Source organism: Drosophila sechellia, chromosome 3R (genome assembly GCF_004382195.2).
Source record: "Drosophila sechellia strain sech25 chromosome 3R, ASM438219v1, whole genome shotgun sequence".
In the NCBI taxonomy this organism is placed as follows: Eukaryota; Metazoa; Arthropoda; class Insecta; order Diptera; family Drosophilidae; genus Drosophila; species Drosophila sechellia.
Window position 1 is genome coordinate 20,161,946 of NC_045952.1, and position 19,607 is coordinate 20,181,552.

At 44.4% G+C, this 19,607-nt stretch overlaps 1 protein-coding gene across 1 annotated transcript; it reads left to right on the plus strand.

Moving 5' to 3' along the window:
- The first annotated feature begins 11,787 nt into the window (after positions 1–11,787).
- Positions 11,788–12,443, plus strand: LOC6607309. The gene is made up of 2 exons (XM_002032052.2): positions 11,788–11,850; positions 11,905–12,443. Exons 1-2 carry the CDS (start codon positions 11,800–11,802, stop codon positions 12,394–12,396), a joined length of 543 nt encoding a protein of 180 aa, XP_002032088.1. The 5' UTR covers positions 11,788–11,799; the 3' UTR covers positions 12,397–12,443.
- Positions 12,444–19,607: the final 7,164 nt, after the last annotated feature.

The following is a 19,607-nucleotide window of genomic DNA, read 5'->3' on the forward strand; positions in this document are numbered from 1 at the left end:
CGAGGAGTCTCGATAAACTGCTTCAAATTCGCAGATTTTAAATTTCAAATCGCTGCCACACGGCGCAAAGCAGGCGAACATGTAAAAAGCAGCCAGGTTCTGGCCAAGATCTGAGCCCCATACCCATACCCATAGCCATACCTCAACCATACCATTCCATTCCATTCTCAACGTTGGCTCGATATAATGGCGCGAGTTTCATGTTTACAGAAAAGATTATGCAGCCCCAAACAAGCGAGGGAAAAGCAGCAAGAACCACAAGATACAAACGTGCAGAGGTTGCAGGCAACGCGGGATTTGCAGACCTTTGGATGCAACCTGAACACCGAGAACCGAGAACTGAAACTGGAGTTCTAATTAAACAATTCGTAGAATTTCGCGTTAATTGCGAGAAAACGACTTGAACGTGCTCGGCGGATTGGCCAAGGCTCTGGGGACTCTGTTCCTCCCCCAACCTCCTTTTGGCTTCCACCATCACTTCTCTCCACTCCACTCCACTTACTCCTCTTTTCCCTTCCCCATTTCAGGTGACACGTTCTGGGGAAGTAATACTGGGACAGGTACACCCAGAAAAGAGTTTCTTGCAACTCAAGCTTAAGCCTAAATCATGGTAAACTATTTAAAAATAATACTAAAACTTATTAACTTGATGATATTTCATTCGGCGATTCCCGAATGAACTACTGTCTTGTTTTGGATTTTTTTCTGAGTGCTGTGGGAAAGCTTTGCACTTCGCCTAGATCTGGTGTCATTTCACATGTGTGCCTTCGTTTGACGACGATGAGGGCTCTGTTATTAACACGCCTACCGGCATTACCCCTTGGAAGCCTCCTCGCCAAACTGGCACAATGCTCTGGACTTTTTACACATGTGAGAAGGCTGGCCAACTTGGAGAGAAAACTCAATTCAAATTATCGCCAAACAAGATCGACAGATGTTCAACGGGCACAACAACAGAAATGCCGAGGTGACGGGGATTGGGATGCAGAAGGGACTAAGGGGCCAGGGAACTGGAAGATGAAGAGAGGTCAATGAGGTGCACCGACCGATCGTCCAGATCGATCTTCCTGCAGAGTATAAAGCCCGAAGCCAGAGTCAAAAGCAGTCGCACGTCTCGCTGAGCAAATAACGCCCCAAAATGAAATAACACAAGGCACAGAGAACTAAACCCTTTAATCTAAGCCACTTTGGGCCATGGCAGTGCAGATCCCGATCCCGATCCCTCGAGCCGATCCGATCGACAACGCCACGCATATTTCTCATAACCCAGGCACACCTTTTCACCCAAGTCCCGAGTCCAGCCAAAAATGCCACGCAGAGGAGTAGGGGATAGCCCCGAAAAATGAGAATATAAAACAGAAATCGAATCGAACAACAAAGAACATACAGACGAGTGGTATAGTGGTATTGTACATCCATAGGAAGAGGCACTCCGTTGCGAAGGGCAGAGTGGTGAGGAGCCATGCTACCGTCATCATCATCGCCAGCACTCCATTCTTCTGGTCGATCATACGCACTCGTCATCGTGCCCGTCATCGTGTCCACATCCCAGGGTTCGTATTCTTATCGCGGCCGATTAATCTGCCATCGCTGTCGCTGATAAGGCCGCCAAATGGACGACCCTCCAGACCAGACCGCAGCTCCTCGCAGCCTGAATCCTCTTCAGAACCGTGGCTGAGCCCAGCCACGAAACCCACCATAAGCCACAGCCGCATCATTGTTAGCCCAGTGCGCAGTGGCAGCCAACACTCATGTTTAAATTATGATGGCTTCTAGCTTGCGCCCCATCCCCCGACCGACCATCCGTCAAATCGAATGTGGGCATATGGGTTACCCTACCCGCCCTGCTCCTCCGATCGTGTCAGAAGTCATGCTGCTGACATGGCTGACGACCCATTGACAAATGCACTGATTGAGGACTCGATCTTTCAGCCGATGAACAATTGCCAATGGCTCACCAAGAAGTTTAGCAAATGGTAAAGGGTGAATTCGAAGGAATGCTCTGGTCTGCCAGGGTGGATCATAGATTAAATCTTAAGTGGAACAAAAGAGTTTAAACACACAAATGCGAAAATACATCTATTTATGCAGTTTTGAACAGTGTACACACATTTCCTTCACCGTCAATTATAAGTAAAATTATTAGTTTGAAACTGATAGTATTTGTCTTATTTCGAAAAGATCAGTACATTCTGGTGGACAACCAGAAAAGTATTTTCATTAACCTGACACATATTTATTAAATTAGTTTAAAATATTTTGGGTTGGCATGGATTAAGCATTGATTTAATCATTATTATTATTCAGAATGTTAATGAAAAGAGATTATCCCAAGCAAAGTACGAAATAGTAGAGTTAATAGTAAAGTTGGGGAGGACAGAGGAGTGCTATCTGCATTATCTAATCGGCGTCATCTACACGGGTTCATCCTGGCGTATGCGTAATGCGTGTTTGTCTCTGGCAGCTGATGATGATGATGATCTGCCCTTCGTTTTTCCCCCGCAAACACGAACACGAACAAAAACCTCTGAATCCGATTTGACTGAGTTTCGCTTTATTTAAACACAATCGCTGATGCATAATTAATTAAAAGGCTTTTCAATGTGATTTTTTTCCGCCGTGAATGTTTTGTTTACTTTTTACTCGCTGCCTTCTTTTGACAACACGCCCCAAAAACGGTGGCCGCTTGTTGGTTGGCTGATTCCGATGCCGATTCGAAATCTGGGATCTGGTTCTGGTTATTCAGTCGCCGGGTTGTGGGCCCTTATCTTGTAAATTGAATTATGAAATCGTCAACTTGAAACCGAACTGAATGCAACCGAAAGCCCACGGAGGCTGCTCCTTTTTGTCCATGAAAGCCGGGGAATCAGTTAAGGGAGCATGACGACGACGACAACTACAACTACGACGACGGGTAGCAGCTGCCCAATGACCAACCAACCAACCAACCAAGCAACCATCCAGCTATCCAACCAACTCCCCGCACTCGTCCTGTGCGAGTGAGTGAGCAAACAAAACGGGCATTTAACATAATCATATCATATCGTAGTAGGCATCACATCGCTGCCGAGCTGGAACCACTTAAGTTGGCCCAGGACGTGAACGAGGATGAGGATGAGCATGATTCTGGCCATTTGCATATGTCTTTTGGCCCCTTGCCACGCCCCCTGTGGCTTGTTTGCTCGGCAGCAGGAATGAGCAGCATTTAGAAGCTATCTGCCTTTCATTGCTTTATTTGCCCGTGCTGCTGGCCTGCTTTTGACTTCTCAGCTGGAAGGCGCTAATCTGACCATCCTGAGGTGCTTTCCTGTCCAAGTTTTTCAAACAGAACCTGGTCGAAACGTCAACAAGCCCAACAAAGAAATACTCAAGTCAGGTTACATATTTGACTGCTAGCAGGACTAACAACTTCATAGGAAACTTTCAATAATTTTTGAAAAGAAAATCAGAAAACGCTTTCGTTTGTTCTAATCACAGCGACCGCATCTCCAAGCTGCTGGGCAGTTGGGTTTTGGTAATTGAGAATATAATTACACGAATTACGACGCAGTCGCCGTGTTTATCTGACCGTCAGCATCTGCCTTTCATCTAGCTGCCTCAGTTGCCTGGCGTTGACAGGGCCAAGTGCGTTTCGCTGCCGATGGGCTCTATTGTGGGTTCACGTCCCGGTCCCCAAGGCGATGTCCATGGCAGCCGGGCCAGCTGGAGTGTGGACTGTGGAGTGGACTGGGCCACGCCGACTAAGCCAAGAACTCGGGTCGAGCATGTGGCCACTTTCACAGCGCCGGGCAATTGACAAACACCACTCATATTTACACACCGAGAAGGGATGCCGGACAATTGTCACTTCCCAAAGCAATTACGTTACAATTTAAGCGTGTAAACAAAAAATTACAAAGTTGTTAGGCCAAAATGGCAACCAAACTGCCAGTCATCGCAAGCTGCCAACGATTTGGAAAAAAGTTGGTGGTATTGTGTTTGCCACGAAATTGAAGAGTGCAGCCTGGAAAGAAACTTATGTTTGAATAGATTATCTATACGGGCTTAAGAAACTTTATAACATTATTATATATAAAAGCGAGAGTTCTGAAGCCAATCTCTCCTTATAGCTTGTACACTAATGCCCCTTACCGCCAATCAATTACGTTCGCACCCAACCAGCCAGAAATAATTGCTGCATGCCCCAGGTAGTGGCAGGTAAGCCCGCTTAAATCGACTGGCAGTGCGCCACACATCATCAAACATTTTATTGGTCAATTGGGCGACAGTTCGGAGTTGGCTCAGTCCGTCGTCAGCCGAACCCCTCGGAATCGAAAACTGAACACCAAAACATGAAAACACCTAACACCTAGTTGTAACCCCTCGCAAGTGTTACCGTTCCAATAAATATTTGTTTACGCACAAATAGACTTGTAGAGCACGTTAGAAATTCATTTGGATGGGGGGAGTAGAGTAAGTGAAGCGAAACCGCAGAGGTTGTCCTGTTGAATGCACTGAAAGAAACAGTCTACATGTTGCATATATGACCTTAAGCTAAAAATGTAAGTGTGCATCATAGGCAGATTTTAAGGAGTTATGCTAAAATTTTTGTAGTGTTTTTTTTTTATAAGATCTATGGCTCTTTATTGCTTCCAGTGCATACATACGTATGCCTTATCAAATTTAGATAATCGACTCCGATTCTTGTGTTTGCCCTGAACGCCTCGGCCTGCTTGTTTGTCTTCGATTCGTTGGGTGTTTGCTGGACTATGGCACAAAACCATAATGCCCATAAAGTAAAAAGGAAACCAAACACACCGAAAAATGTTTGCTCAATTTATCGCAGTAGCATCGTTTCGAAATTCAATTTAATTGGATGCCGCAGAATTGCTGGAAGTGCGACCCCTATAGCCTGCCCATATATATAGTCATAATTCGTGGCCTCAACTTCCTGCTTCTGAATCTTATCGCTGCGATCGCTTCTGCTTCTCACCTATTCAAATGATCTGGTCGAATCGGCAGAAAAATCAGCCACAGGAGCAGCTGATTGACTATAATCTCTGGGTATCTTGTCGACCAAAAACACACACATACAAAAAAATAGAGGAGAGGAAACAAAAAGTGGAGTCTCTTTTTGTCTGGGTTATCAACCGGGTTTTTGTCGCCACCATCTCGCTTCCGAGGACCATCCGCCCATCACGTGTCTAATTTCTCGCTGTCCAAATAGTCCTCAGGAGAGAATCCATTGTGGCTCGCCTGGTTTTTGCCTTGGTTTCAGCTCCTCCAGTTGTCGGTTGGCCGATTGGTTTTATCTTGATGCTAGCGCGCAAAAATGTTTACAATTTTGCTGCTCATTTTTTGTATTTCTCTTTTTTCAGCTCACAATGGCAGGCGAAATTAAAAATGTTTCCACTCGCTGGCCCGGTTCGGGACTCATTTTTCATCTTGGCCACTCAATTGTGCACGGGCCACATGCCAAAAGGATGAACTGGGCACCTTGGTGAAAGGAAGACTTATTTACTGGAACTGCAGCCTGAATGGGAATTCAGCTAAAGGTGTTGCACGAAACTATTAATGTTGTCCCAACAAAAGACAAATAATCGGAATTTTTTTATTCGATTTCTGCCATATCTCGACCACTGTGCTCCGGTCCAGCAATCAGCGTTTTGTGTCAACTAACAAATAAATATCACGCATGGCCAAAAGCGGCAATCAAAGTCCATCAACTGGCATCGCGTTGGCAGATGCCAAGCCGTCGATAAGCAAAAACACAAGCATATCCTTTGGCAGCGAGCGAGTCGCCACGATTCGATCGGTTGGCGGATAAAGTGCTTGGCATTGTTTTGGAGCCTCAATCAGAGAGCTGGTTTTGAATGCGTTTTTGGATGGAAACGAAGGCAGGTCTATCATAGGCCATGTTCGATGCCCAAGCGCAGTCATAATTATTTCATTATGGCCCATTTGTTTCATCAGCGCCCATTGGCCACGACTTCTGTTAACTGTTTGCTGACGATTTGGTACCCTTTCCTGGCTGCGTTTTCTGTGTCTCTGGTTTTAGGGCCCTTATCGATTGGACGCCATCTTAATTGTTTGTTGTTAAACACGCAGCTCGCTGCTTGGCCACAGATCTCAGAGCCCCATTCCCATTCCGAATCCGTATTCGATTTGGAACTCCAATACGGAATTCGGTTTCTGATTTAGGTGCCCCACTCCCTCGCAGCGAATAGAGTTTTCTGCTTATTGATTTTTCATTCGAAATTCGTCGTCAGCCATTTGATTTATGGTTGTCCACTTAATTTGTTAGAGATGCTGTCCAGATACCCCCAGGCCCGATCTCCGCGCCGCTAATTCGCCGAAGATCGTCGCTCGGATGTCGTATTTATGGTCTCCGGCTTATCGCTGGGAAGATTTTTGAATACATCTATGGGTATGTGGCACGTTTGCCTGCCCTCCGTTGAACTGAACTACTTTGCTCGGGCGAGCTTAAACTGCGTTAAATGCTCCGGGGTGGGGCCCACAAAATGGGGTTTCTCTGCTGATTTGCATAAATAGTTTGTTGCCCTGTGGAGCTGCGAGAATGCTGGTTATGGTTAAAATCATTGTTTTCTTCAGAAAGTGGAGCTTGAAGTTTATGAGCTTGATGTTTTTAAACCTAGTCAATCAGAATGTTAATAATTTATGAAGTACATTTTCATAGTAATCAATAATATACAGCACGATGGAAATCCAAGATATTTTCTTGGAAAAATAAAACTAGTTTCTGGATGAACCCACCTATGTGTTTTCGGTCTCCGAGGAATTAATTTGCCAAGCTTCTGTTCCCGCCCAGGAATTTACGTCCCTCCTCCACAATGGAGTCACCATTTGAATGCAGCAATTAGGAACTGTTGCCAAACAGTGGCCCACGACTGACCCATCCTCCTCCGCTCACCGGCCAGGTGTGTGGTCACAATAGATGACGTTGACCACTACACCACGCCGGGGTCCTGACCCAAACGCTCACCCCACTCCCTTCGATCGAGTCCTACACTCAGACAATGGCAATTGTGACCGGCTGAGAATGTTGTCATATGTCGCCTCCGTCGCTGTCGTCGCACATCGGTGTGTTTCATGTAAACAAATAACAAATTAAATGAAAATTTAAATAAAGGAGAAGCAGGAGCAGCCCGACGATTTATGTGCCGGTTGCAGGATAAGCCCGAAATCGACTCGACTGGAGGGTATGGAATGGGAAACCTTCTGGCTATGCCGTCAGTCCTTGGCCTTGGTTGTTTTTGTGGTTGATGGAGGCGAAACCCCGCTGATCGAATCAAATGAAGGGAACACACACAGATATATGTACGGGTGGCAAAAAGGACAATCGAAGGCGGTCAGGATTCGCTTTGCCTTGCTTTGCTCTGCTTTGGCCCATGCTCAGAGGGTTGGTCTGTGTTACCCTCGTCCTTGGTCCTTGGTCCTGGCTCCTCGATTCCGGCAAGGCGGGTGGCAATCGTCCTGTAATTGGGATTTGTATTGAGTTATTATTTATTGCCCCTCTTCTTCTCGTCTTCGGTCGAGTCAAAATAGAGAAATTATCGGCAACAACTTTGCGTGTTGAATTGATTGATTTGCTTTCCTGGGGCCCAAATCCAAACTGCAGTTTTCATTTGTATCTGTATCTAGTGATGAGAAGTATTGGTGCGGTAGTTCCTTGAAATACAGTTGCTAGTTTTTTTTTTAGTTTTCCTATCACTTCAGTGTGGTAATTATATTTGAATTCACATATTTCGATAAATAATGAAAACATAAATTTTATGAAATGATTATTTTGTATTACCTACTACTTAGAATCAGTACTTTTCCCATCACTATCTCTGCTTGTGTCTGAAGCCCTCGGAATTTGTGGAACGGTTTGGGTGTGTGGCATGCGGGTCCTTTGCATGTCAATAGGTGCTAAAAATTGACTTTCGAGCAACGCCCAGACGAAACCTGCTTGAAACTTAATTAACAAGCCTCCGCCGCAGATACAGATACATGTACTGTATCTCTGGCAACAGAAGCCAGGCCCCATCAAAAGATAAACCCCTGACAATCACTCAAAGCTGAAACGGGGCTATGGAGGGGGGCATGGGTTAGGATCCGAGGATTTCGATGTGGAGGGGCATGCAAAATGCAGCTGCAGCCAGCGGCCGTGGCTGCATTTACATACTTACAAGGAAGCCACAGCCAGTCGAATGATATATAAAAACACAAGAAATTTGACATGAACTGTGGAGATTTCAATGCAAAGATAGCGCCAAAAAGATGCCACCGAAACAGAGGGAGAGAGAGCGAGAGAGATGGAGAGAGCGGGACAAGGAGCTTGGCTGGGCTCCTTGAATAATGGCGGCCTCAATCAGGACCGAACCCAAGCAATTGTAAGAAAAACTCAAGAAGGGCAGACGAGTGGAGTGGAGTGGAGTGGATTCTTTGGGCCTGAGAAAGGTCTTCTGCTGCCCTTCGTCATTGTGGTTTTCTGGCTGAGACAAAGATGACGCGATTGCTAGATTTGATAAGCAAAATCATTTGTGATAAAATAAATAATTGAGTTCGTTTGCATATCTTGGGAAAGCATCGCTCACCGTCCCCAGCAAACGCACCAAAATCCATGTATTTACCCAATGTACAGGGGATATGATGTTAAGGAAAGGCCTCTAATAAATTCATAGGCACACTCATAACTTCTTACCAATTGTGTCACAGATTAGAGACGCAGCCCCTGCTGGACAGACTTCAATCAAATCGGACGGCTATCGGCAGCTACTATCTTTCGGATCCCGATCCCCACCTTAAAGTTAAGGCCCCTTCCATAAGGCGCACCTCCAATTGCGATAAAGCGTTAAAATTAATTATCGAGTGCCAGCAGCAGCGCAGCTCAGTGCGTTGTGCTGTCAAATCTTTATCGCATAATTGATTTCATAGCTACTGCGTTTGCTTTCGGCGCTGCTTTCCTCAAATTACATGCCACAACGGCCCTGCCAACCCAAAATTTCCGATGGGCCAAGCAATTGGGGTAAAAAAAAACAATAACAAAATAAGTTGAGACGAGAAGAACAACAAACGGCAGCCACAAATCAACATCGCGATAAGAAACTGTGATTTTTATTTTTTGAAAAACTGATTTTTGATTTCCTGTAAAATTTTGATTAAAAACGTGTGGCTGTCTCTGTCTTCGCGCCTGTCATGTCGTCTCAACTTGGTTTTTTTCTTTGGGTTTTGGTGGGGAACCTTCTTCGCTGACTGTGAATGAACGGCTGAAAGACAAATTGAAAACAAAGTCTAATCAGTTGAGCAATTGAGCAATTTTATATACCCCTTACTTAGCGGATTAAATGGGGGTTACACGTATGAGTAGTTCTGTAGTTCTGGTATTATTGGTGATCCAAGACATCGACTTCGAATGCCCATGCTACTTATGGGAATAACTCTACAGATTGTTTATTATATATTTGATTGTTTATTTATATATTAGCTTGGAGAATTAAGTAGACTCTTAAATGTTGATAGTTTAAAACTTACCAACCATCAACGTCCTATATACCTTTAAGCTTTATATCTGAAAATATATCTTAAGGACATTCCCCAATTCCAGGGTAGCATCTAGTCATTCAAAACACCATCCATGCCGAAGGGCTTCTTATAATTTTCTTTGTTGCTTCTGGTGGCATTGTTAAGAGCGCGTTTGGAAATCTAATCTCTGACAAGCTATGGCTGCCTGTATTCGATAGATAGTTGCTGATGGCACACACTTGAGGGGATGGATAGTGAGGGGGGAGGGGATCCAAATTGATTCGGACCGAGTTGAGAAATATTTGGAGATTTGGCAGCCGATACGGCTTATGCAAGGTGCGAGGTAGGAAAGTTACCGATGGATTGTTACTGCGATATCGCCTCTGTTCGCCCCCAAGACAGTGCAATATCCTTAAGCCATACACTTCCGACTCACACCTCCGACCAAAAAGGACCACCATGTGTCGTGGCAACTCCTGTTCATTCCTGCGGCCTTTTGTGTCTGGCGTAATTAAAACTTAAAACGCTTTTTGTTTTGCAAGCAGCACTTGAACCATTGTTCGCCAACCGAAAAGTTCACAACCCACCACCGCCCGCTACCCCTATTCTGCATGTCTCGACCAGAGGAAAAAAAGGGAGGTGGAAAAAGGGGGAGAAAGAAAAGTATCTCAAGTGTGCTCATTGTGAAAATTCCAATAGAGAGCGTGCGACTTCGCCGGCATTAAAAAACCCCCGATTGTTGTCAGCGAACTTTGCCAGCCGGTAGGAGTTCATTCAGGAACAGTAACTGAATCAGGACCAAAGGAGCGGGATGCAGTCCTCGAGGTTCTCCGGTTCAAGTGGGCCACGGAGCACGTGCCCGGGCACGGAGAGTAACTTCAAGAGTGCCAATATGTTGCAGCTTCGATTAGGGGCACATGCCACCACACGCATCGCATGTGCACCTTTGAATATTTTTCATTACTTTATTTGTTGTAGAAAAAGTACATTGGCTGTTAATAACTACTACTAGATGTCTATGATTGAAATGTACGCATGATAACTAATCAAATGCTAAACTGTCAATGCAAATAGGGAAGGTAAGTGGTACCTATTGGAATTTATTTGATTTAATAACATATTTTTGGGTTAGCCTACCTGGAGATCCGTGCACCTGTAATACCGACGCATAAATCATCAATGCAACTGCAGCAGGCCAAATAGAAATCGACCAAAATAGGCGCCCGCAGAGATGTCCGATTTTTCCTGGCCTACGCCCTCGTTTCCCTCCCTTCCACCGACCAACTCGGTATATGTTCTACCTTAGATCCCGAAATTTACCTGAGCCTGTGACGAAATATTTAGTCGAAAATATTGTCCCTAATGCTGGCGCCAGACAAGTCTTATGCTGATGATGATGACAGACTTAGGCACCGTACACAAAACAAATCCAACCTGTCACACTAACGACTTCTGCGAAGACAATGGACCCGGCCTTCTGCGTCCTGGCCAACTACTTCCCCCTCTCCATCGAGGTTTGCAGTCTGCTTTTGGCTTTGTCTATAAGCCAAAAGTGTTGCACTAGTTTCGAAGGGATTTCACCTGAGAGGCAAAGGGAACCGGGGATCTGGAGGGCTTTGTTTTCTCATCCGTTTCCCGATTCAGCTCCTCGGCTGCTGTGTGGAAATTGTGCATGCATTTTATGGTGCAATTCCTTTGTCATGCCGGCGAAGGCAGGCCAATATTTTTATTGCCCATGTACCAAATATATGTACATAGTATCGATGTTCGAGGCGAACAAATAGCTGCTACAGCCGCTAAGAGTTATGACCCGGCGCCTAGGAGCTCATCCCCCGAACAATGGGCTGTGAAAGGCACTTGCCGCCCGGGATGGTACTAAATGGAATGGGTTGGTACATATGATATCATGTAGCGATCGTTCCTTAAAAATCTTCCATTTCAAGTGGCGCAAGCAGTTCAATTTTGATGCGGTTTACTCTCGCCATAGGTCGGTCACATTAAAAGCCATATTTTTTAACCCATTTTTTAAATACAGAAAAAACAAAGTATATGTCTATAGACTGACTGTAATGAAAGAGTTATTTTAAATAGGTTGTTAGCACAGTTTATTATCAAATATCATAAGCAAGATACAATTTACGTAGGCGGAATTACATTGCATGACACTATACTATTTGAACAACATTGTGCAGAGATTCACAACGTACTATTTAAAGATAGCTGGGCCCTATAAATATCCGAAATAATTCCGCGCATATACAGTTTTGAATTCCACAATAACCGAGTAAAACAATGAAGCAGTTTCTATTTTGTATACTAATAATGCTGATCGGCAAAACTTGCGTAAGAGATTAAAGCCAAAATCACTTTCAATACTATTTGACACTTGATTTTCAGGCATTGATTCCGAAAACCTATGAAGCGCGTTTCATTTCTATTACCTCAAATGGCACCAACTTGTTCGATTTGAGCCAAATTAGGTTCTTAGGCCGAGAACGTATGGCAAATGGCACTTTCGAACTGAAGGAGGATCTGGATAATGAATCACTTTCATTTGTCGGTGAAACTTTCATCGATTCTGTGGGCGATGGCGAGTACAAGCAGCTTCCGTTTGCCGCTCCCAAACAATCCATCTGCACGGCATTGAAGGCCTATTGGTCGTACTTTGAGTCGAGTTTAAAGTACGGAGTTAACACGGACTTTCCGGGTCATACGCACCCATGTCCCATACCAAAGGGAATATACTACGTAAAGGATGTAGTCCTCAAAAACGACAATTGGCCAGTTATAATGCCGCGAGGATATCTGAAGGCCGTTGGCACTTTTTTCAAAAATGACCAATATGGCGGCGGTCTAGAAATTGTTATACAAATTAGCGACTTGTCTTAGCCAAGAAATAAACGATAAAGTGTAATAATAGAACCTACCTACTACTACCTATTGCTATTATATTATTGGGAGGAATTCCATTGAATTAGTATGTATATGTTTCGTATATAAAGTTTAAGATTAATATCAATACTTTGGAAAACCAAGAAAATGAAACATATTTCCGATGGATTTTCTTTTATCAAGATGGCCAAGTGCCAAAAACACTTATCACAATGGGTCCACGATTCTGGAAACCCCCTTTTGAGAGTGCCAAAAGATTAGCATATCTCATAGCATCCATCTGCGCTCGTAGACAATTTGGCTCGAATTGAAATGTGAAGATCATAGCAAAAATAGCCGCCAACACCTCTTAAATCCATCGATCGATTCAGCTGCATTGATAGGGAAATCCTGCCCAGTGATTTCCAGCGAAATCTGATACGAGCTGGAGCGATTTTTCGGGCCAAGATTGCGATTGCGATTACTTGTCTCCGATACGGAGATCAACCTCAAAGGATCTCCGGCGAGGATGATGTGCACATTTTGGTCTAATCCTTGCCCGTTTTCGCTTCGTTTTGCCTCGGCCAACGCCCAGCACAGACATGGGAATCGGAATCGAGAATTGCCGTCGCCGCTGTGGCTTTATGCTAATGATCGGTTCTGGGCCAGAAACTAGACCAAAATGAGAAGGACCGCAGCGCTAAAACCACTCATGGCTCATTGTCCGGCGATTGTTTCGTCAAAACGAAACCAGAAAACAAGAGGAAGCCGAGCCTAAATATTGCAAATCTGGCCGGGGCGACTGGGCCATTGTTTTGGCCTGGTTTTCATCGTAGAGTGGTTGGCAGAGTGGCGAGTGCGAAAATAAAAATCTCTTAATCGGCACTGGCGACAGCATTCAATGAGTTTTGCACTGCCTCCGGCTGAAAAGGAGAGGATGGCCGGCCAGGCAAACTGGCACTTGAAACATGACAATATCAATTTGTACGTACAATGGCCTAATCTGATAATCAGTGCAAACATGTCCTTTGTGTTCTTTGTGCGTGGAACAATGCAAACGGCATAGTTGTGCGCCAGGATTAGGTGCCAAAGCCAGACAAAGTGCAACAAAAAAAAAAAAATAGAAAGGAGGAGAAGCACGGAAAAGTTTGTATTTGGCAAACTGCCCGGCTGAAGTTCGAGTTCATTACGCGGCTCTATCAAATGATTAATGGGCATTTTATGGTAAACTCCCTGGCCCCGGCGATCCCCGCAAGACGAGCGATCATAAAAGGCAGACAAGTAAAAAGCAGCAGCGAGTCCCGAGATGATCGCTGCATGTAAAATGAACTCGGGACTCCGAACTCCGGCTTGTCAATCAAACTGCGAAGGCACACAACATAAAAATGATCGACAACAGTGACACTTTGGGCGGCAGGAATGTCGCGGATAAGCATCAATACAAACACACCGAAGATGTGGGGAAGGGGAGGGGAAAATAAGGTTCATTTATCATCGCACAGATTGGGGAAGGGGAAGGGGAAGGGGCATCCGAATGGGAACTACCACGCCAGGATGGTAGGTGTGGCCTATGCCCAGCATGAATTAATCATCGCTCGAATCAAATTGAAATCACGGCAGCACATGGAAAATAATAAAAATATCATAACAAATGCTGAAGACAGGCATTAATGAGCCAGGATAGTCCTGCCCATTAGATATGCGAGTGTATCTGCAATGGAGGGGTTGACTTTCGTCGAGATACACCGCAAATTGACTTGTTTGGCCGGGTTGAACTCAACTCCCCACAAATTAGCTGCTCAATTGGGTAATAAAACCAAATGTGCCAATTGTGAGTGCACAAACTTTTCCCTTGGCGAGAACTTCGCTTGTAAGTGCGCCCGAAAACAATTGTGCAATTGCATTAATTGCATTGTCGAATGAAAACAAAAGCCACAGGACATCGCCTCAAATGGCTGGTACATATGCTGGGATTTGTAGGGGTTTTTCTCTGAGGGCTCTGGGTTTTGGGTTTTTTTTTTGGTGGTTAGAGATAGCGTCCACTCAATTATGTCATATCGGCGATACTAAATGGACTTTTAACTTGCTTTGATTGTATAATTTGGCCCGCTCTTCTGGGCTTACCTTTTATGGCCGGCCATTAAAAGGGCCAACGAGCTTGCTCCGATTTATCAGCGTGCACGCCATAAAGTAACAAATAAATTTAAATACTAATAATAATAAAAAGTAATACACGCACCACACTCACACATACACACATATAGCCGCCTTCCTTGGTGGCGGTGGCATCCTCGAAAAGGATACACCATGCCCTCCTGTACGCAGGACCAAGCACATTTATGGCCAGCAATTAAATGGGGCTGCCATTTGTTTTATTATAACAGCGAGCGGCATTCAACATCGCCATCATCGGGAGCAAAGCAAAGCAGCATCGGCATCAGCGATAAGGCTCCGTTTTATTATTATCCTTTATGCTTTTCGTGTGCTTTTTTTTCGTCCTTTGGAGGTCTGGGCGTTCCCCCTTTGGGGGCGTGGCCTGAGCTGGGGGCAACACACATTAGAATAGGCAAAGCCAAAACAAGACAGCTTAAATAATATCGTTACATGGACATTTTAATGCACTGTCCTTTTTCTCTAATCAATCAAGTCCTTGTTAGCCATTTAAAAATAAATTGAAAAGTTTTGTCCAAATGGTGTTTCAAAACATTTACCCATTACTTTTCTATACAAATTTCTATTGAATATTTGTATCAAATTACAATGTTTTCTTTCCTGAGTCTGTTTTAAAGTACATTGCTAATATGATAACCGAAGTACTCAACTTTTGGCAGTGCAGCGGAAGACAAGGCCATAAAAAGTCGCAATGCGCCATAAAAACAGTTAAAGCCAAGACAAAAGTCGCACACACAAATGCGATTTGGGAGTCGTTAAAAGCGGACATGTGTGTGTGTGCCGACTCCTGTACAAATTAAGCCTTTCTACGCAAACAAACGAGGCGCCTTATCCTTGTCGAGCGTGCATATATATATATATATAGAATATGTAACAAAATAAAGCGCCACCGATGAGATCTCTGGTTACTCCCCCTTAACCCTCCCACGCCGCTAAGCATGTGCAAAGTAGGTTGCTCAAATCGCACACAACATAAAACATTTTTAATGCCAAAGAGTAGCAAACAAACAAAAAAAAAGGAAACCAGAAGAGCAGACAATAAAAAAGGCTCACAAAACGAGCATAAAAATGGCAGCTGGCAAAAGAAAATGGCCGCCCCGTGAAGCCCCCATTTTCCTCCACCCCCACTCCTCTGAAAGTCAAACACCCCCGCCATCCAATTGGCGGTCATACGTACAGGATATTGTGTAAAAAGGATTAATGGGCCCCTTTTCTCTCTTTGTTTTAATTGCATTTGAGGTTAAGGGGAGCAGGGGATTTGGCCAAGGCAGGGGAGTGGGCCCAAACGAAATGTAAAATGCCTAAAAGCGACGGAAAATAAATGTATATATTACTAGCAGAGGCGTGGGGAATTACATAGGGGGATTATATTGATTAAAAGTATCGAATAATGCTTGATAATTATTTCTCATCACATTTATGTACATACTGTATTATAATTATATTTCATATTTCTGTTTAACTAGCCCCTTCGCACTACGCCCATGCTTGCTGGGCAAGCGGCGAATAAAATATATATTTGATGCCATAAAAATGTCACAGACGCCTTGAGTTATGCAGCTCGACTGTGGCTTATGTGGCGCCCTCAGCCAAATCCCATTCCCGAATCCATTTCCCATCCTTTGTGCCATGGGCCATTGCCACTGCCACTTCTTTTTGGCCCACAAAAGACTGGAGCGTAACCCTTTTGTTTTGCACGGATTTAATTTATATATGAATGCGAACGAATTTATGGCTATATTACATTATTGTTTTATGTAAGATCCTCCCTTTGGTAGTTAAGATTTCGGATTTCGTAATTCGGAATGTGAGAGTGTTTATCTTATGCGCCTTTAGATTTTGAAAGGTAATTAAAGCTTATATATTTTAACACTAAAACTAAAATTTTTTAACGTACTTGATGTGCTCCACTTGAATTAATCATATTCTCTGCCAGTTTGCCCGACCTCCTACATTTGTTGGCCCAACACCTAACTAACTGGGTCCAAATCAGCGATTCATCTGGGCCCACGCTCCCATTGCCGCCATTGCATGCCAGCCACTCTCTCGTTTTTTTTTTTTAGTGTTTTCCCATAATTTGTGTTCATTTTATGCGGAGCCTGTGTGTGTCTCTTAGTTAAACATCTCTCATTTATATGCCCCATGAAACGGGCTTTAACTAAGCGCGGTAGCAGTTTAGCTGTCCGCACACGCAAATTTTCCAGGCGCACACCTGCGGTTTCAGCCAAACTGGGAAGCTGCTTCCGAGGTGGGGAGACTGTGTCCCCGGATCAGCGAGAAATGGCTGGTTACGGGGGGAGCAGCTCTTTAATTTATGGCGCTTGTCATATTTTGTTAGACACGGCGATTAATTAAAGTGCAGGGCCCGTGGTCCCTGCCAAAAACAAAAAAAAACCCTTGGCGAAGCCATGGGCTAATTGAAAACTGCGCCAGGAGATGAAAACCAGAAGGTAACCGCTTATTAAAACAGGCAAGAGCAAATAAAAACACGAGCAAAGGAGACCAACTCAAGTGGCGCTCTTTGAGTAGTGGGCTAATAAATATCCCCTGTCAGTCAGACAGTCAGTCAGTCGGTCGGTTGGTCGGTGGGTAAGATACATATGCCAGCATCCAGGCAGCCACTCAATGGCCAAGTCATCGATATTAGCCCGATTCCGCGTAACCACCAATCCAAAAAAAAACGCCAATCATCGCAGGAGCGGCTCTGAGTGGCAGTCGAGCGACCGTAAAACCACGAAACGTATATATATTTAAAAAGTAAATTGAATTTAGTGCCAGTCATCCAGCGAAATGCACTTCCCCCACCCCTGCCCTTCGTCCAAGAAAAGGGGGGCGTGGCAGGAGACAGCTCAAGTGCACATGACATGCTAATTAAAAGACAGCAGCAGAACAGCCGCTTCTGGAAAAGGGTTTTGATATTGGGCACAGGTAAACGGAGATACTTCCAGCCTAATCCGTCTCACACTGACTGCAATTTGTCAACCGCAATTATAGTGCAGTTGCGCGATGACATCGTGAGTTACAAAGGTCAGCGAAAGAAAGTCATCTATACACTTTCGCAAATAAATAGTAAACCAAAGATGGTTTTTCAGTGTCATAAGTAGTGCCGTACCAATTATGCAATTTATTTTGTAGATATACTTCGATATAAATGTATTAATAATATATTATTTATAACAACAAAGATTCTTTATAACAATCTTTTTTGAATACTTTTTTATGAAAGTAAGCTCAAGCTGTCGTGACTGGTATCATTTGGATCTCCCATCTCCAGCCCGTTCACCCAGTGGGGAATTGTGACTCGTATTTCCCTTCTTTGAGGCCATCTCTAGGGGAGCCCTAGCCCACGCACTTCTCGGTAATCCGCTCCAGTTGCGCTCTCTCATTGCCGACCGGACCGATATGATATGCCATATAATTACATAGCTTATTGTCATAGGCCTATTCAGCTTATTATCCAAGGAGAAGGCGCGCGCCTTATGCTTAACTGATCGATTTCGGTGATCGCTGCGCGATAATCTAAGCGGGGGAGAGCGGCAGAGCTCCAGCTCCAGCTCCAGCTCGAGCTTATTGATCTCCATTGAGGGGCTGGCCAACCTACCTTTAAATTTGATCTGGCTTTGTTTTTGTTTGCCCGGCGCACCGTCGATTGTCACTCGATCGTAGGCGAGAGTTTCCGATCAACAGGCGGCGGTGCGGCCCGATCAACAGGCGGCGGTGCGGCCCCTGATTTTGATCGACGGCAGCAAGCCAAACTTAGACCCCTTAACCAGGCGACTCGCACAGGTAAGTCGAAAGTCGAGAATCGAGAGTCAAGAGCCGAGTTGCCGGGCCAAGATGGATCGTTGACGAAGCCACACAGCGTGTTGATTTATTCCCCACAGACATAGACGCGGTAACTGAGCTGACGAACTACATACTTATATGGGTGTATATAGTGTGTCTTATGTATATGCTCCTAGCATATGATGGCTCTTTGGCGTAGAACAAATAATAAACCACACCAGGATGACGATTATAAAGTGGAATGACTTAAAAGCGAATGATAAATGCCCTTATGGATGTATTGAATGCTGGAAAGTTTGGGTTTCACTTCCAAGAATTACTAAGAAATATATGTTTGTTAACTACCATTCTAGAGAAAGAGGTAAACATTAAACCATAGAATGCTTAGTTTATTTAAAGACCAATTTACTATTTTCATTAGAGAACTTTCTTTCTCTGCGCTTCTCACTGTGTTTAGCTAACTTCGAGAAGCAATTGAAAATTCCTCCTTGAACTCGCCATAACTCACTCTGAATGACTTATTTCGACAGTGTAGCGCCTTGATAAGTAAATATTATGGCATCCTGGGCATTACATTATTCCAACACCCTCTTCAACACGTATTCATCAGGCGCAGCTAGTTTCGTATGCAGCTCAGGATTGTCGCTTGCTCCTCGTCGCTGTCACTGTCGACATCGTTGATCATTGCCAATGGGCCAGGGAAGAGGTGAAGACCACAGGAACAACAAAGGTAAAATCACCAACAGGAACAGCGGCACCAATTGTCAATGCTGATGATGATGATGATGTTGTTCCTTCGAACAGTCGGTTCTTGCACTGAAACAAATAGGTGTGACACTTTAAAAAGCTAGCCAGATTTTAGCATACATAAAAAATGCCAAGAAGCCTTATTATTCACTTGCTTTACTTATTCTGCACTCATTTAATTGCAACTGGCACTTGCATTTCTTGCAGTGCATATATGCCTGCTATTGCCTCTGCCATGATTTCGTTGATCGCGACTGCAGTTCGGGGCGCGACAAGAATAATTACAAATGTCACATGAAATCAGAAGGCATCATAAATCAAATCAAATTATAATTAAGCATATTTGATCAGTTTGCTCGCCATGGTCCGCAGTATCTGTATGTGTCCGCGCTTATCGGGGCACTCTGGTAATGGTAAATGGTAGCGGAGTTCGGTTCCTTGGACTCCTTCGATTGCCAGCCTCCATCTCCATCTCCTTATCTGAGATGCCTGTGTGTGTTATGGCCCTAGTTTCGTTTTGTACG